The sequence below is a fragment of the Archocentrus centrarchus genome, chromosome 23 (genome assembly GCF_007364275.1).
Source record: "Archocentrus centrarchus isolate MPI-CPG fArcCen1 chromosome 23, fArcCen1, whole genome shotgun sequence".
NCBI lineage: Eukaryota > Metazoa > Chordata > Actinopteri > Cichliformes > Cichlidae > Archocentrus > Archocentrus centrarchus.
The window spans coordinates 16634533-16654331 of NC_044368.1; the positions used below are offsets into that span (position 1 = coordinate 16634533).

The 19799-nt window shown below is 41.6% G+C and overlaps 1 protein-coding gene across 1 annotated transcript in view; it reads right to left on the bottom strand.

The window, feature by feature from the left end:
* The window catches only part of LOC115773609 (protein phosphatase 1H-like), a 37966-nt gene that overhangs the window by 5842 nt on the left and 12325 nt on the right, over positions 1-19799 (bottom strand). The window contains 6 exon segments of the mRNA XM_030720440.1: positions 3259-3366; positions 6371-6434; positions 11886-12004; positions 13664-13748; positions 13885-13997; positions 18738-19103. Coding sequence (XP_030576300.1) covers positions 3259-3366; positions 6371-6434; positions 11886-12004; positions 13664-13748; positions 13885-13997; positions 18738-19103 — 855 coding nt within the window.

The window sequence follows — 19799 nt, forward strand, 5'->3', positions numbered from 1 at the left end:
TGGGATTTCGGACTGTTCGGGAGGTTCGTGAAGGCAGCATGGAGAGAGAGAAAAAGACCGAGAGCTTGCCTGTGTGTGTGTTGCTGTTCCGCTGTTGTAGTTGTGGTTGGCGTGGCTGTGGCCTACAGCAGCTGTTTTTCTGTTAATAAAGACGACCTTTGTTGTGAATATCGCCGACTTTGGAAGTGTGTTTACAACGTTACAATACCGAACACGTGTTCGTTGTGCGTCATGTAGCTGAATGTGCTACGTTAGCATAACGTAGGTGTAACCGTGTTCGTCCTGTTCTTTAATCCATTATTATTTTAAATTGCCGTTCAAGATGGAATTTCTGCTCTGAGTCTCGGATTCTATCAACCCCCCCCACCCCCCCAAAAACAGTGCGACTTATAGTCCAGTGCGACCTATATATGTTTTTTTCTTCTTTATTATGCATTTTTTGGCTGGTGCGACCTATACTCCGGAGCGACGTATAGTCCGAAAAATACGGTAAGTCTATTCTTAAAAGATTATTTTATCAGAAGGCTTTTTATGAATTTTTGATGTGTAGCTGCATTTTATCATCCTTTGCTTCTTTGATTTTTTTTTTTTAATCTGTGGTTCGTTTTAATTTGTTTTCTTTCTGTGAAGCAATTTGTAACTTTGTTAATAGCAATATATAGGCACATTTTTTATAATTATGATATATAAACTTACAGTACCTAGTACTGTGGGTCATCAAAATTTTTTTCCATTTGATTTGGCTGCCTGTTGTGACTGCACACATCAACCCCTTTTATTACTTTGCTCTTGTGTTCACCATTGAAATACAGGATTGCTTCACCCTCCTGCCTTATTCACTACTCATTTCAAATTGACATGAAAAGCATAAAAAGGAATAGAAGAAGAAACTACACTGTTGGATCTCATCACTATGGCTTTAAAGTGCAGAAAATATTCAACTCTTTTCTAGAGTCATTTATGTATTCATCAACGCGGGGGAAAAAACAAAAACAAAAACATGAAATGAAATGAAGCCACTGACTTCTATCTGGGTCATAATTCAAATAATACATTACACATCCATTAATAAATAAGAGGTTCTATTATTTTTTCAACTTGCTTGCTATATTTTTTCCCCCTGTTTCCAGTTTTGCTAATTGGCTTTTACACACTTATTTCATTACAAAACAATGAAACAAAACTGCAATTTTAGTTAAGCCTGGCTTACTATGACTACAACAGATGAACTGATAAAATCTATTCTGCCCAACACTTTACACAAAATGATGCCTAAAGCTTCTATAACTTAATTTAATGCAGTTTTTTCTTTACAGAGAACATCTTGAGAACCCCCTGAGAGGCTTTGGTGAGAGGTGAGAGATGTGTTTGTGAGAGAAAGAGAGCGAGAGAGAGATCCAGACAGAGGCTCCGAGTGCTGCGAGGAGTTAAGACTTCCATGTGAACCTGGTATGAACCCCGGGTATTAATGAATTAAAGATCAAGCAGAGCACTCTGGGAGGAAAAATGCAAAACTCTATAAGACAAACCGCATCAGGAGATGAAAGCATTTTGAAACCAGCGCCAGACAGTCAGACAGGTGAGCTCAAGTTCTTCAGCAGCAGAGGACCTTTTTCAGACAGAGAAGCAGAAAATTGACATCTCCAGTGACTCTAGTGCTGATATGACCGAGACAGAAGTAGGTGAAGTTAACTGACTGACTTATTCCATCTGCAGTAACTTATATTTCATGGCATGACTGTTTCTGGGCCTTTCTGTCTTTTCATGCACATACAGTATATGGAAAACCAAAAAGCAGTGGCAACTGACAGAAAATTTTAAAATACTGGGAATAGAATGAAATGAAGGCGATGGGGTGCAATGTGGCTTGCAGAGACAGCAGCCACTGCATGCAGGACCATATGAAATTTGTTATAAGAAGAGTATCGGCTGAGCCAACAGCTGATGTGGGCTGGCACCGATCAGCTGATTTGCCAGGACTGCAGGCAGAGTTATATAATTGTAGTACAGGTAGATTTTGCTTTGAGTTCTTTGAGTATCTTTTACCTCCTGGGATTAAAAAAAGCCAACAGACACATGCTATACGCCAGACTTGTTTGGAAGAAGGTGTACAAAGCAACTTTAAAAGCTGACGCACTGTCATCATACATTCATGATAAGGACACACACACACACACACACACACACACACACACACACACACACACACACACACACACACACACACACACACACACAAAACAAATCAACATTCAAAGATATACTTATGTATCCAGGCCAATCCTTTGCAGGTTATCAGTGATGACAGCGTTCATGCACGAGCCAATCACAGCTGTTCCCGTGCAACTAGATCATCTGTTGTTTGGAAATACTTGGTTAACGCCACTTGCCCTAAATCCCAAGACCAAATTATATGCAAAGAGTGTTGCAGAGTTGTGTCTGCACCAAAAAGAAACACAACTGAGTTATTCAACTGCCTGAAAACGCCCCACGGATGGCAGTATAATTAATGCACGAAAGCCAAGAAAAACAATGCAACGGCTGCTAACGTGACTCATCCACCGTCAACTCAGCAGTCCATAAAAGTGAGCCCGTGCAGTGCGTCAGCGTATCCATCCAGCTCACAAAGACGCACTAAAATCACCAAAGATGAGCATCCACCAAACATGGTGAGTAGCAAATGTTGATCAGCACACTGGCCAAAGGATATGTTGTCCCCTCGTGCAATTATTTTTCCAAATACCCACAATACCCGCCTTTGCAGGGAAAACAGAGAAGTATCTGACAAATGTCGAGTACTTTGCTTGAAGTTATATTTTGCTTCTAAGAGATGCAGTTAGGTGAATAAACAGCTTTGTCTGCAAAGATTAATTAACAGGAGTGTAGTAAAAATAATATTAATTTGTGTTAAGTTTTGGTACATTTTTTCCCTTCTTCTAAGAGATGCACTGGATTTATGTGAATGAGGAGGACCAATTTTATTTTGATGCAAAGATTAGCACATTATGGATGTGAATGCAGTGTTAGGTTTATGCCACAGTGCTATACAAACATTTGTGTTGCTTAAAAAAACAATCGTGATCTCAGAATCAGAATAATTGTGATGACCATTATAAAAAAATGCAATAAAGGAAATTAAAAATAATTTTTTTCCACACCATTTATCTGTGTATTTATGGGCCAAATAAAGTCAACAAGCACTACTGATCCAAACTGTCCACTTCAGCTCTGATGGTGTTTCAACAGGTCAATTCTTACCTCGGGGCAGCAGGAGAGGAATGGCTTGATGTAGATGTTGGAGTCATGAACTTTGAGGTCATGGTCACCGAGTCCACGTGTCACACCGATGGTGGCCAACACCCGCGCCTGGAAGACAACCCGCTTACGTTAAGTTTACTTTTTAAAAAAGAAGAAGAAAAAAAAGCATTTAGCATTCTAGCTGAACACACAAATCCCCTTCGGGGTTGCGTCAGGAAGGGCATCCGGTGTAAAAGCTCCACCAAATCAAACATGCGAGGCTCCCTGCTGTGGCGACCCCTTGTGACAAGAGAGCAGCCTAAAGTAAACCGAAAGCCTCTGTTCTCTATGGTTTAAATCTCTGGGCTCTTCTGTCAAGTCTTCCTTTCAGACTCATATTTGTGCAACCCGCCTCCTCCCCATCCATCTCTCCCTGGTCTCTCTGAGTCCCATCCAAGCCTCCATCATTATCTTCACCATCACCAGTGTACAGACAGTGGGGGGTCCTGTCCTAATTCCTATCACTGCTGGGTCTCCGTTCTGCTGTGATGGTTTATCCGAGTCTAATCGCCAAATAGCTTTTATTCAAATTCTGAATCTCAATAAATCATGTTCATTTTTTCCCCAAATGATCACTGCTTATTGAACAGAGTGACAGGAATCACTCTGTTGCCTTCCAGTCATCAGATACAACATAAAAAATAAGTTAACACTATTTTGGGCAACTGAATGTGAGAACAAAATGACAGATAGAGCTTTTATAATATACCATTTACATGCAGATACATTTTTGTGAGTCTTTTTTGTTGCTTTGGCTGCAGCGTGTTAAGGGGCAATGTGTTTTTGAAGCATGAACGTTCTAGCCAATGAGTCTGGATGAACTGCTTGGTATACAGCCAGACAAAAATCAGTCTGTACCCTTAAGAATTCATCCTGCAGATGCCATCTACACTATACTGACAAAATTATTCATTCATCCATCCAAATCATTGAATTCAGGTCTTCCAATCACTTTCATGGCCACAGGTGTATAAAACCAAACACCTAGGCATGCAGACTGCTTCTACAAACATTTGTGAATGAATGGGTCGCTCTCAGAAGCTAAGTGAACTCCACCGTGGTACTGTGGATAGGATGCCACCTGTGCAACAAGTCCAGTCGAAAAATGTCTTCACTACTAAATATTCCACAGTCAACTGTTAGTGGTATTACAACAAAGTGGAACCGAATGGGAACAACAGCAACTCAGCCATAAAAGTGAAAGGGCCCTTTAAAAATCACAGAGTGGGGTCAGCAGATGCTGAGGCACATAGTGCTTAGATGTTGCCAAATTTCTACAGTCAATCACTACAGACCTCCAAACTTCATGCGGCCTTCAGATTAGCTCAAGAACAGCACGTAGAGAACTTCATGGAATGGGTTTCCATGGCTGAGCAGCTGCATCCAAGCCTTACATCACCAAGCACAATGCAAAGTGTTGGATGCAGTGATCTAAAGCACTCCACCACTGGACTCTAGAGCAGTGGAGACGTGTTCTCTGGAGGTGAATCACGCTTCTCCATCTGGCAATCCAATGGATGAGTCTGGGTTTGGTGATTGCCAGGAGAACGGTACTTGTCTGGCTGCATTGTGCCAAGTGTAAAGCTTGGTGGAGGGGGGATTATAATGTGGGGCTGTTTATCAGGAGTTGGGCTCAGCTCCTTAGTTCCAGTGAAAGGAACTCTTAATGCTTCAGCATACAAAGACATTTTGGACAATTTCAAGCTCCCAATTTTGTGGGAACAGTTTGGGGATGGCCACTTCCTGTTCCAAAGACATAGATGAGCAAGTTTGGTGTGGAAGAACTTGACTGGCCTGCACAGAGTTCTGACCTCAACCTGATAGAACACCTTTGGGATGAATTAGGGCAGAGACTGTAAGCCAGACCTTCTCATCCAACATCAGTGTCTGACCTCACAAATGCACTTCTGGAAGAATGGTCTAAAATTCCTATAAGCACAGTCTGTGGACTCTTCCCAGAAGAGGCAGATGAGCAAATACTTATACAATAATGAGACTACAATATAGTGTGTCGTCAGTGCTGGATATCAGCATCCTCAATCATCAGCAATGATGAGTGAGTCGGTTTGACTGTTAACATACTTTCAGAGGGCACTGTGAGTGGGTGGCAGAGCTGGTGATAGTACAGTGTGAAAAAGCTTTAATTTTAGTTGGATAAATGGGTAAATATACAGTAGCAGCCTAGTGCAATCTTTCTGAGATGAAAAACATGTACTAAAAGAAAAGAAGCATTGGGGACTGAGTTCCCCTGTAAAACCACTGCTTTGCACTGATGATCATATATCTGGGATCGGCACATCAAATAGGTTAAAATTGGATCTGTTAAATATGCGTTACACTAACAGCGGACCGTTTTATATGGCAAAAGCAACAGTGTCAAAAGTGCACTCAAACTAAACTAGTTTTTCAGTTATCACATTCTTGCGCAACAGCCTTGCTCTCTCTCATCCCTGTGATGAGCCTTTGTTGTGACCGCTCTTTGAATTCAGCAGCTATTCATCAGACAACGCTGGCGCTGTGTGGTCGTCAGAAGATGTTTTGCTTTCTGGAGCTTCGTGTTATGTCTCTCTCTGCATCAAATGGAATTGATTGAAAATATGAAACAAACGGACGTGACTGAGAATTTAAGGCGTTTTTGCTGCAATTTATTTGGCGGAGCACTTTCAGAGTCTCCTTCTCTTCTCTCCTCTGCTATCCCAGCGGGGATTAACTTCGCTTCTCAGAGAGACGACTGTCATCTCCCGAGTGGTGTGTCTCTGTCTGTATGTCTGCGTGCGTGCGTGTGTTAGATGTAGTGTTGCTGCTGGAGTGAAGTAGATGGACCGTCTCCCCTCTTTTCTAAGTGAGGGGTGTGCGCTGGCACACGCACATGTATTCACTGTGTTACACATCAGAGTGTTCGCCCACTCTCTGGGAGGCTGGCAGGCATGTAGTGTGTGTGTGTGTGTGTGTGTGTGTGAGAGACTGACAATTTTTTGGAGCAAGTGATTTTTTTCTGCACTTCTGAATTCCAACGAGGACATACGAGGGTTGGAGAAGACACACACGTTCACTCAAACTCGCACTAACTTACCTTTTTCCCTTCTCCGTATATAAGAGGAAACTTGAGATCTTCATCCTCAATTGTCTTGTAAGCCCTGTGCATGATAAAAGAAACGCAGACCAAGGTGATGAATTTTCCCCTCTCATTCTCATTCATAGACACACTTTTCAAAGTATGTCTATATTAATGATGTTTGACAGATGCACGTAAAAAGTGAGCGCACACACACGCACTTTCAAAAAGGAAAAGGAAAAAAAAAACTTCCTTCCCCATCTTAGATACCATCTTTGTGTCACAGTAGCTTGAGGCAAATATTTTGGTCTTCAACAGATCTACAATAAACTCATTCTACAGCCTCGTCCCTAAGACACTGTGTATTAGAGATGGACGCCAAGGACTGCAACACAAATGTTTCCACATCCAACAGTGGCCCAGCCGGACCTTCTCTTATAATCCAGGAAATATTAATCACATCATTACATGACATCACTTAATTTACAAAGACTAGTTTTAACAGTTGCCCATTACTTAAGTATATATTTAAAAAAACAAAACCAAACAAAGCCATTATGCCATTTATGCACAGCTACATGTAAATTATATTCCTATGTCATCATATGTGGCACGGTGAACTCATCCATACGGTCTCCTGGACTGCCGCATTGCTTACCAATGCCCGAAGCACATTTTTGTGTGATGGCTGGTCACCTCAGTAGAAAAGAACAGGGGGCAGCAGTGAGAAAATTGAGTGTGAAGGAAATGCTTTGTACGCAGCCAGGAAAAAAAAGATCTGTCTGTACATTTAAGAATTCATCCTGCTGCTGCCATCCATCATCAGTGCTGGATATCAGCATCCTCAATCATCAGTAATGGGTGAGCCGGTTTGAAATGCTCACCCTACTGTTAACGTACTTTTAGAGGGCACTGTGAGTGGGTGGCAGAGCTGGTGTTGACTGTGACAGTACAGTGTGATAAAGTTTTAATTTCTGTTGGGTAAATGGGCAAATATAAAGTAGAAGCCAAGTGCAGTGTAACGTATGCACTCAAACGTGTATTCCAAACTGTACAGGTGTGGTTACACGTGGCACAGTGCAGCCATACACTCATTGGCATCGATGTCATGATACTTTTGGGCTTTTAATGATTTCTTTGAACTATTCATTTTCCAGGCTGGAATGATGCTACAGCATACATCGTTAATGACTTTATAAAAATAAAATAAAAAGTGGCACTGAAGGTTTTACAATATCTTTTAACTTGACAAGGTCTATTAGCTTCTTATTAGTGATCATGATTGACTGCAATTAGCAGTTTCTCTTTGCCAGCATAAAAAGGATTTGTTTGACCGCACTCATTATATTGACCAATACTCAGAACAATGGGAAAGCCCAAGGAACTCAGTGAAGATCCAAGAAGGAAAATTGTAGATTTACTCAAGTTGGGGAGGTCTCTTGGAGTCAACCCAGGAGCCACCAAGGCTCCACCCTGCCATAAACTGGAAATTGCTTGAATTTCAGCGTCACTGCCCACTGTGAGGCCAATTTTGCGTTGCAATGGACTGAGAGGATGCTTCAAAAATCGACACCTTCAAATTTGACTGAAATTTGCAGCTGCCCATGTGGACGAGCCAAATGCCTTCTGGAGAAACGTTTTATGGTTAGATGAGACATAGATTGGCCACAACGACAAGAGGTATGTTTGGGCAGAGTAAAAGTGAGGCTTTTCAAACCTAAGAATACTGAACCAACTGTCAGCATGGTGATAGTAGCATCATGCTCTGGGGCTGTTTTGCTGCCTGTGGTACTGGTATGTTGCACAAATTAGATGGAATAAAAAAAGAAGGACTACCTCCAAATTCTTCAACTTCACCTCAGATCAACAGCTAGATGTTTGAAACTTGGACACAATTGGGCATTCCAACAGGACAATGATCCCAAACACACATCAAAACTGGTTTTGGCTATCATTAAACTTCTGGAATGGCCTTCACAAAGCACCGACCTCAACCCTACTGAAAATTTATGGACTACGCTTAAAAGCCAAGCTCATGCCAGGAAACCAACCAACTTAAATTAACTCTACCAGAGTGGTCAAATATATCAACATTTTTAATGGTTGATAAATGAAAAAATAAATAAATAAATAAATAAAAAAAAAAAGTGAAGAAACACCCTTCAACCATGTTATGAGCGTTCAGGTTACATAGTTTTTTTCCACAAGAGAGCACTCTACAAATTCCCTATTGGGAACACATGTTTGGAATGCCACAAACAACAACAACAACAAGCTGATCCAAGTAGAGTTGGGCAGAATGTAAGTAATCCAAGACTTTCTAGTAAGAAAGTCATATAGACTTATAAATAACTACACATGAATAAAAACATAACATGTTAGGGCAATCCGTTTAGGTTTCTTGTGTCTGAAAGAAAAAAAATTTGACTGATATATCCGATCACCAAATATCGGTATTGGTATTGGTCAGGCTTTGATCGTAACTGAGGATTGAGCAGCAAAAGAGACACGATTTCTTTTTCCAGTTGTCATAAGCTCAAAAACTGAGCTAAAAGGAGAAATAATTTTTGACAAACATTTGCAGGACGGACAGATACCCACTCAAATTAATGTAATGGAAGTCCATTTCTACTACAAAAGTGATACCTAACACTTTAACCAGAAACCAGTGAAAGTCCTTCTGTGTTGTATTTACAGACACTCTTAATCAAATATTAATTTATGATTGTCCTATTTATTACTGGAGTAGTCAGACTTGTTGTGCCTAGAGATAAACACATACTGTAGGTGAGAAACAGAGAATTACACACTTCTAGGCTTTTGATTTAGCTTGCATCTCAATGCCAGAGTGACTCTCGAGAGTGCAATGACAAGTGTTTTCTGTGCTGAAAAATTTAGCAAGAATGCTAGGGGGAGGGAATCTCAGGATCCGCAAGCAAGCAACAAAAATAAGTTCAGAAGTGCACAAAAGTGGGTGGGGAGAGAGATGTGAAAAGCGTACTTAGAAACTGAGCTTTGATGTCAGACTGAAAGACTCCCTGGCTGACGCTGATGTACTTAAACTGGCTAGATTAGGTTTGGCGTCACCAGTCAGTGGAGAATATCAACAACTTCAAACAGCTTCATTATCTGACCAGGGTTTGCTCTGTCTGTCAGTCCATGTCTCTTTCTGCCCATCTGCCTGTCTCAAAAGTGAGTGGTGCACTTTACCCGACCTGCAGGCAAGGCTCTCTTTCTGTCTGATTTCCCGCCAGCTGCATCTCTACCTCTGCAGCTTCTTCATCCATCAGCCGCCCTCCTGCTTGCTTGACAGACAAACGTAAATTAAAGACGATGCTAATTTTTTTTTTTCCTCCCACCATTTTATGTTGAAAGTGAGGGAGCTTCTCAATGACAATTCTCATTTTCAGCACTGAAAATTTACTGCTTGCAGTAAACAAGCCACAGTGGCCAAAACAAGAGCCACCTAATATCATTTGATTTACTTCAGTAAATCATGGCAAAACAACCTTAATGGACAGCTGAGATATACAGTTGTGTGAAAAAAAAACACAATAGCTAAGGGCTGTAGAGTCTGAGATGTAGCTCTGAGTATTGCATAGTCTGACTTTGATGTGAATGTCCTGGTAAGTTGGTGGCATTGTGTTAACACACACCTGAACGCTCCAGACCAGCAAACTGCCAAACCTTCTGCTTCTATAGGTGCGCTCACACTTGCTGATGATCTATGACCTTTGGCTGGGGCCACACTCACACCACTCTCACTTTTAAAATAATGCCAGGCACTAGAAGTTGGCAGGTCATTTTTAGTTTAACAAAAGAAGTTAAATGACTGGATCTTAATCTTTACATGTTCTATTGTTGTCTATAGAAGACAATATTTGAGAACTCTTCCTTCACTGTTAAAAGAAATGTGATTAGTACCTCAATAACATTTTATTTCTATAGCGCCAAATCACAACAAACAGTCACCTCAAGGCGCTTTATATTATAAGGCAAAGACCCTACAATAATTATGGAGAAAACCCAACAATCAAAACGAACCCCTATGAGCAAGCATTTGGCGACAGTGGGAAGGAAGAACTCCCTTTAAACAGAAGAAACCTCCAGCAGAACCAGGCTCAGGGAAGGGCAGCCATCTGCTGCAGCCAGTTGGGGGTGAGGGGAGGGAGCCGAGAAAAAAGACATGCTCCTATGAGTTTTTCCACATGTCAGCTATTGATTTTTACTGAGCCAGAGATTAATTAAAAACTAATGATTAAATGCAGAGTGGTGTATAAAAAGAGTAAAAAGAGGTGAATGAAAAAGAAACACTCAGTGGTATCACGGGAACCCCAGCAGCCTAGGCCTATTGCAGCATAACTGAGGGATGGTTCAGGGTCACCTGATCCAGCCCTAACTATAAGCTTTATCATAAAGGAAAGTTTTAAGCCTAATCTTAAAAATAGAGAGGGTGTTTGTCTCCTGAATCCCAACTGGGAGCTGGTTCCACAGAAGAGGGGCCTGAAAGCTGAAGGCTCTGCCTCCCATTTTACTCTTAAGTATCCTAAGAAACAAAAGTAAGCCAGCAGTCTGAGAGCGAAGTGCTCTATTGGGGTGATATGGTACTATGAGGTCTTTGAGATAAGATGGGGCCTGATTATTCAGGACCTTGTATGTGAGAAGAAGGATTTTAAATTCTATTCTGAATCTAACAGGGAGCCAACGAAGAGAAGCCAATATGGGAGAAATATGCTATAGAAAACATATTTTATTTTAATTTGCAGTCTGTGGACAAAAAACAATCACGCTGCCACGACTGGTAATTATAGGTCTGGAACCTGCAACAAAATGTATCTATAAAATCTGCACCAGTGCCAGAAATGTCCCAACGTTACCTCCTCCTATTGAAATATGGACAAATGTAACCAATGACTCCAAACGACTTCCTTTCTCAGTTGCAAAGAGAAACACAGTGGTACATCCTGGCTGGCACATCTCTGCTTGTGAGGGGCAGTCTCACTGTGAAATATACATCACACAGCACAATAGGAGCAGTACTGTATGTGCCCGTGTGTGTCAGGGAGAGGGAGTGAATGTGTCAGTAAAAGCACATCTCATTACTGGCTTCCACTGCAGTCACAGTCAAACAGCACGGTGCCTTGCTAACCCACATAACAACACACATACAGGACCATCTCTGCTATATCATTATATCGTATCAGGTTAGGCTTCTCCCTCATTAGCTCTCTGCTGGTCTCCTCAGCTCCCACTGGATGCCATATTATGAGCAACAGTAAAAAGGGCAGGAAAGAAGTTGCAGGAGCAGAGACTTGGACTGCAGTGCGAAAAAAAACCTTTTTCACATCATAACTTCATCTAATAAGGAGAGGGTTGAGGTCTTCAGTCCCAGAGCATGAGCAGTTTTCATTTCACACTATAATTTGACTAGTATCATACAAGGTAACACAGACTTCTTTAGGGATGTGGGAGTCTACCATCTTTAAGTGCTTCATGAGAGCTGCGTGTGAAATGTTAACTGGGGAAGACGCACCATCCGTTCATGGTGAAGTCTCTGTAGAGCATCCTCTTGCCCACCTCCTTCCTCTGAACTCTCCGGGGGAATTCCAGGTGCGTGAACTCATTTCCTAACAGGTGAGGCTGCATGAAACCCTGGAGGACAGACGGTGATTTCAAGTCATTATGCATCAGATCTGCAGAGTATCAGTGCCCATCACTGTACATTTTTGCCCACTGTTGCACGATGCGATACTTCACAAACCCCATTTTAAATCTGATTATTAAAGAACTGTCTAAAAGAGAAGCCTCTCAGTGTTCTGGAGGACATACTGTGTAACGGCATGAGTGTTTCAAAACTAAACACAAACAATTTCTGCCTTTTTTGTGTTCCAGCACTCACGTCTGTGTATTTGTGAAGGTTACAGTTGCTCTAATATGCTCATTACCAGCTCAATATTTTTATTCTTGGACTCTACTAGACTAACTTTGAATAATCAAAATAATCCCTGTTATAGGTCCAAGGGCTCTTCCACTATCTAAAACGAGCCATTTTAGTTTCCTTCCCCCTTTATGCCAACTTTCTTGTGACTGGTTGCCTCTCGGAAATAGAAGATTTAAACAGCAGGTGGAGTTGTATGCCTGAGACGATCATATTATGTAATATTAACTGAAACTGAGCATTTAGAGTAGCCTGAAGCCTGAGATTTTGGTTCATAGGGCTTACTTTCACATATGTCAACTTCATTATTTGAAATTTTAGCAACACCTAATATGAGTCAACATCATTGTACTAGTATATTTATGACAAAAAATAAAGAATTACATCAGAGGAAAAAAAAAGGCCTCTGTAAGATCTCAAGTTATGTGTACAGATTGTAGATTAAACATATTATTTATTTAGGTAAAACTGTAGAATATTATATGTAAAGGGTCCACACATTTTCAGGTGCCACTGTATGTGCAGTTAGGTAAATAATTTGTTGGACAAGGACATGATTTTTGTCATTTTGCCTCTGTAAGCCACCGCAGCATCACAGCATCTAATCAAGTCATGAGATGTGAAGTGTACAGGGCTACACTCTCTGCTCAGATTCAGCCAAATGCTGTAAAACTGATCAGACTGCACTTCACAGTGAAGATGGATAATGACCCAAAGCGTGCTGCAAAAGCAACCCAAGAGTTGCTGAAAGCAAAGAAATGGGATAAACGTCAAGTCAGTGACAATTTTAACCCAACAGAGCATGAGCTTCATTTATTAAAGACAAAACTGAAGGCAGAGAGACCCAGAAAAAAGCAGCAGCTGAAGCTGGCTGCAGGAACGGCCTTGCAGAGCATCTCAAGGGAAGAAATAACATTTGGTGATGTCCACGTGTTCTAGACTTCAGGCGGTCACTGACTGCAAAAGGATTTTCATCCAAGAATTAAAAATGATCCTCATCTTTAAAATTATGTTCATTTGTCCAGTTACATGTGAGCCTCAGAGAATGAGGGGACTGTGGTTAAAAATGGCTGCAATTCCTAAACAGTTAACGCAAATCTTTTTGTTTAAACCCCCTTCAATTAAAGCTGAAAGTCTTCACTTCAATTACACCTTAATTGTTAGATTTAAAATCCTGTGGTGATGCACAGAAGCAAAACTACAAAATTCATCTTTGTCTAACAAATTATGGACCAAACTGCATGTTCATCAGTGCTCACATTTCATTATAGAAATATGATTAAATGCTAAGCAGCACTGTGCTCCCAAAAGAAGTTATGTGAACACTTTTTGCATTTCTTCATAAAACCGAATGGTAGAAAAAGTTTTCTTACCAGGAACTGGAGTCGCTGCCTTTCTGACTCTGGTGTGAACTCTGTGGACATGGGGATGATCTCATTGTTTCTAATGATGATAGCCCTGCAGACATGCACAATATGTTGGAAAATATTACCCGATATTCAAAGAATGTGCAGCTTTATTGGTTGCAGTTCCTGTTTCCTCCAGCATCTACATCTGGATTATGATTTCATGGCCAAAACATAACCACAGATACCTGCTGTCACCTGCGTTCCCAACAAACAGTTTTCCTAAGAGGTAAACCACAGTGAGAGCCGTGCATCCTCCAGTGATGTTGTAAACCTGCTTCTCCCTCTCGATCTGGGCATCCTGGCAACGGGAAGGACAAGAGACAGGTTTGTTTATCTTTAATGAAGCCTCGTGCAAAGGAGACAATCGGTCAGAACTTCAAAAAAAAAACCTCCCACGTCCACCCACACGTAACCGCGAAAGATTTAAGAAAAGCCAACCAAGTTAACATCTCACACTGCGTGCTCCTCACGTGGGCAGAAGGAGAGTTTATGCTACACGGTGGGACTTTATTCAGTAACCTTCACAAATATAAAAGCCATAGGAGAGGGAGAGAGGAATACAGAAGCAAAAAGGGAGCGAGAGGAAATCTGATCAACTTTTCGGAAAGACAAAACAAAGTGTGGGCATCGTATGAGACTATTGATTGCTTTAACCTGCGCCTCTTGTCGATGTAGTGTCAGTAAACAAGAACGTGTTGTGCCTGAATAATGAAGCTGCTGATGTGCGAGACACGCTTGTCTCTTGATTTATAATCATCAGGTTAAAGCAGCAAAAATCATTGCTTCATAATGGATGTTAATGCACAGTATGTAACCTTTTAAGCCTCTCTCTGTTTTAAGTGATTGAATTTGTTGGTTCATTTCGATGCACGTTTATAAACATTGCTGTAAATGTGCCACGCAGACTATTTTTAAAGGATTCAATTTATAGGTTTTATTATAAGCATGCAGAGCAATGATGAAGAGAGAAAAACAGATGGAGGGAACAATTTTAAAATTTGCAGCACATTCTTATAACACCTCCTCCGTGAATCGCCACCTTATCGTGGTGGAGGGGTTTGTGTGCCCCAGTGATCCCAGGAGCTATGTTGTCCAGGGGCTTGTCCCCCTGGTAGGGTCTCCCATGGCAAACTGGTCCTGGGTGAGGGTCCAGACAAAGAGCGGTTCAGAAGACCCCTATGACTGAAACAGCAAGGGAACAGTTTACCCTGCCCGGAATAGGGTTACCGGGGCCCCACCCTGGAGCCAGGCCTGGGGAGGGAGCTTGAGGGAGAACGCCTGGTGGCCGGGCATTAGCCCGTGGTGCTCGGCCGGGCGCAGCCCGAAGAGGCTACATGGGCCCGCCCTCCTGTAGGCCCACCACCCGCAGGATGTGTCGTAGGGGTCGGGTGCAGTGTGTGTCGGGCGGTGGCCGAGGGCGGAGGCCCTGGCGGACCGATCCCCGGCTATCGAAACTGGCTATTGTTAGGATGCCTCCTGGTCGCCTCTTGGGTGAGGTGTTCCGGGCATGTCCCACCGGGAGGAGGCCCCGTGGTAGACCCAGGACATGCTGGAGGGATTATATCCCTTGGCTGGCCTGGGAACACCTTGGGGTCCCTCCGGAGGAGCTGGAGGAGGTGGCTGGGGAGCGGGAAGCCTGGGCTTCTTTACTTAGGCTCCTGCCCCCGCGACCCGGCTCCGGATAAGCGGGAGAGAATGGATGGATGGATGGATTCTTATAACATGAGACGTGCAAAATATACATAAAGAGATATTAAACTCTGATGGAGTTTCATACTCCGGCTTTAACAGGGTGCACTCAAAGTACTTTTTCCAAGTGAAATAATACTAATCTTGTACCTTTTGTGAACCGATGCTCTGATCCCGACCGACGACTGAGTGGATAGGGAGTCGGGCCATGTGTAATTATGTACATGAGACAAACATCTGCATATTTACTCATGTTTCCCTGACTCAGGAATTCATGTCGGATCAGCAACAGAGCAATAATGGAAACTGTAACAAGTTGATCCCAAAACATGACACAAATTTTCCCAGATTTGCAGGTCTGTGCAGGAAAGCTGCAGAGAGCGCTTCAACAGATGTGGTGATAACACTCTACAAAGGGTGTCAAATCAGGTGTAAGAGTGCTTCTTTACACAAGAGGAAGGGTAGCATCTTAAAAGAGCTTTCATAGGGATTTCTTTTTTGTATTCTACTATGTCAGCTGGACTCAGCTGACATAGTAGATGGGAATATTGAGGGTTATGCAGCATTGCCATCTAGTGGCAATGCTAAATAATCTTTGCCTCATGAAAGATCAAGCAGTTCAAAAGAAACCTACAATTGAAAAAAAAGGGGGAAAAAACAGAAAAACTGTGGGGATAAAAGTATCTGCTCCTTTTCAGATAACACATGAAGTGCAGATCTCTGCATGAAATAAGTCTGGTATTGCCACAAGATTGTTCACTAATTCAGCTGAATGCCTCTAATTAAAGAGCTAATTATTTATTTTATTGAATGTTGCCTTTGAAGGAGACCAATGGATGGGTGTGTGTGTGTGTGTGTGGCTGAGTGTTGTTTTGCTAAAAAATCATCATTCCATAGGCCACCAGATGCCAGTTTGCTTAAAAAAGCGGTAAACAGAGATGCTAGAGGTTATGGTCAAAGAAAAATATTTGTGAGAATCTCTTCAAAGTGTGTATGTTGGTGAGTTTGTGTGCCTTTTTGCCCCCTGAGTCAAAATATCGGCATGTATGTAAAGCTTTAAAGCTTTTGTCTGTTTAGGTTATCTTCTTGGTATCCCTATAAATGTTTACTTTGTGCACACTAACAGTACACATGTGGATAATGTAAATATACCATGCAATTTGCTAAAAAGCATGCTTTAAAAAAAAAAAAAATAAATAAATAAAAGAAAAAAAAGAAAAACACTATGAACTCATTTCATGCCCTTTAAAGGAAATTCACCAGCCTCATTTTATTATACTGAATCTAACATAACCAACCATAACTGGTCCTGCTCACCACACTCAGTTGCAATCAGCTACATTTTGTACAGGCCATCTTGTAACACTGCAGTCATTCAAAATTGTACAATCTGCTGAGAGCAATAATTGTGGCTTGCAATCACAGGCTAACCTTCATTATTTGTAATTATTTTCTGCAATTATGGACAAATTGTCTGGCAAGTAAACAGCTGCTGCTTTCAAGAGCCTAAAAATTGCTCTTTAAATGTCTCGCACCTGCATGATGTGCATATAATTACTACTACAGTGCTGTGCAAAAGTCTTAAGCTGCCCCTCATTTCTTTACATTTTGCTAGTAAATGGAAAACAGGCACAGAGATTTATTGAAACATGTGCAGACATACTTGAAAATACAGTATATAAGCCAAAAACAGAGTTTGTACAATTCTAGTAAGCTTGAAAGTCGATATTTGGTATGACCATGTTTAATCTTCAACACAGCCTGAACTCTCTGAGGCAGCTTTCTTCTCATTTCTTTAAGTAATCTTCAGGAAAAGTTCTCCAGGCTTCTTGAAGGACATTCAAAGCTGTTCTTTGGATGATGGCTGCCTTTTGTTCCATTCTCTGTCAGCATGATCCCACACTGCTTCAATAATGTTGAGGTCTGGGCTCTGGGGAGGCCAATCCATGACTGATAGTGTTCCACGGTGTGTTTTTCTATCCAGGCACGCTTTTACTGAATGAAGCCACTGCCAAACAAGCTTTCCAGATGCTACTGATGGTATCTAATGGCACTTTTCTGTGTTCATAATCTGTTTTTTGAGTTTGGGCCACTTCTTCTTTTGCCCTCACTTGTCCGGTTTCTTCAGAATTTTTAAGAACACACTGCACACTGTGCTAAAATGTGTCAAGTTTATGCCAAGCTATGCAGCTAATAGCTCTGTGGGAATCACCTTATTGGTGATTCAGTGGAAGAAATGGGAACAAATTAAGTGTTTTTGTGATAGGCTGCTAGTAACAAAGTGCCTAAATATACAATTTAAAACTAGTTCTTTGCTAAGTTTTCTGTAATGTGTAGACAACACTGGCTCATCACTTGAGTAAGTTACTTTTTTATGCTTGAATACTTCATAGGTAATTGTGGCTTTACAAACAATGAAACACAACCAAAAACATTCCACTGAAAATGGTCAAGTACAGGAACTGGACTAAAAAAGAAAGAAAAACTTTGAAAGACTTTCAGAAAGCCTGGAGAACTTTCGCTCAAGACCACTTTAAAAATGACAAGAAAGTCTGTCTCCTTGGAAGCAAAATATAAAGAAATGAGGGGTGGCTCAAGACTTTTGCACAATATTGTCAAAGTACAACAAACGAGTGGAATCAAATTATTGCTGATCTCTAGAATTTCTACACATCCAATTAGTAAACCTAATACAGGCTGCAACATTTAAGCTGCTTTAGCATGCCCACAGTTGCTGCACATCTGCAAGCCACTTTGCAACCCACCATTCCACCTTCAGTGCCACTGCCTGCTCTGCCCTCATGTAATCGCATAAACAGATATACATTACTGTATTTGGAAATAATCTCTTTTTTTTTTTTCAATTTAAAATAAAGTTCACTGTTAAATACTTGAGTGAAAGTAAACTTTAAAAAGTTTCCAGATCAAAGTCAAACTCCAGCTAGCTGGTCAAAAGTCTAGTGAGTTTGGGCCTCCTTCACCCCATCTATCTCCTAACTGATGTTCAATAGGTAAGTGGGCAGACTTGTTAGAATCAGCGTCTCACTTTAAATCAGTGACTTGTCGTCACAGGAAAACATGGCATAAGTGTTACTATTAAAGCAGTATGCACAAAACTAGAACCTTAAAAGCTAGTTATTAATATCCTTTCAAGCAGTTTCAAGCAGTTAATAAATGCCAAAATAGCTTAGCATGGACTAGAGGAAGAAATGCTGACACTGGAAGATAGGAAGATAATAACACTTTTCTGCAACCTCTACGTGAGAGCATCAGCCAAAATCCTCAAATGTTAAGGAGGTGTGGCAATGTGACTTCCACTGAGTGTGAGAGCATGTCACCTGTGTCTCACCATGTCTTTGAAGGCGTTCTCTATGGCTCCTATCACCAGGCTCTCGTGCTGGATCTTCTTCTCTGTAAAAAAGCGTGGCGGAGGCGGGGTGCTGCAAGGGGAGCCTGGTGTGCCCGTGGCCCCGCGCAGTGAAGCAGCCCGGGTCAGGGCACGGTGAGGGGTGTTTCCCTGAAGGTAGGGAGTATCGTCTGGCTCCTCGCCCAGCACGGTGGGGGGTGGGGAGGCCATGTTGCGCAAAATCTCAATGACAGCCTGAAGCTGGCAGGCAATGTGGTGCTGCAGCAAGCGGGATGCAACAACTGCTGCACCTGAACCAGCGTGACCATCGAACAAAGCCCAGTAGTGAAACACAAGTCCTTCGCTTTCCTGCAGGCAAATGGCAAAAACACAGAACAAAAGGCAGTTAGCAACTGAATTAACCAGATTATAGCTTTACTTCTGCTGTGCATTTTAATCAGGATAAAATTGATAGTGTCACTTGTTCGACAACATATCGACAATGCTTTACATCTGCATGACAATCCTGGAGAAGATTCCCAAAATGAAACATACAAAGAGGCTTTTTTCTCTGGAAAGTCAGATTTGGTTTTAAAACAGCCAAAAGTTATTACATCCAGAACGCTGGACATTCCTAAAAGAAAAATAAAATATTAAATTATAAATCTAATACCCCAAAGTTCTCAAGTTCATGTAACTTAATCCATAATTATTTAAAAAAAAAAAACAAAAAAAAAACAGTCTGATATTTGAGGAGGAAAAAACACTGCTGAATGACTAATACTCCCCGCTGATCTTGTAGTATGAGTGAGTCATCAGAGAGAGAGCCAAGGGAAAGCTTCATGACTCATTCTGTCCAGTAACACGAGGGCTGCAGAGGTCAGAGCTCCTCATCAGTTATCGCTGTCGAGAGAACCTGTCACATCTGCACCATATTTACATCGGATGCACTCCGTGACTCAACCACAAAGGGATTTGTGTCTTTTCCTTTTATCAAACCAAATATTTTTTTGCTTGATAGGTGAATGTGTAAACCACCACCACCACCCCAGTTCTGAAGAAATA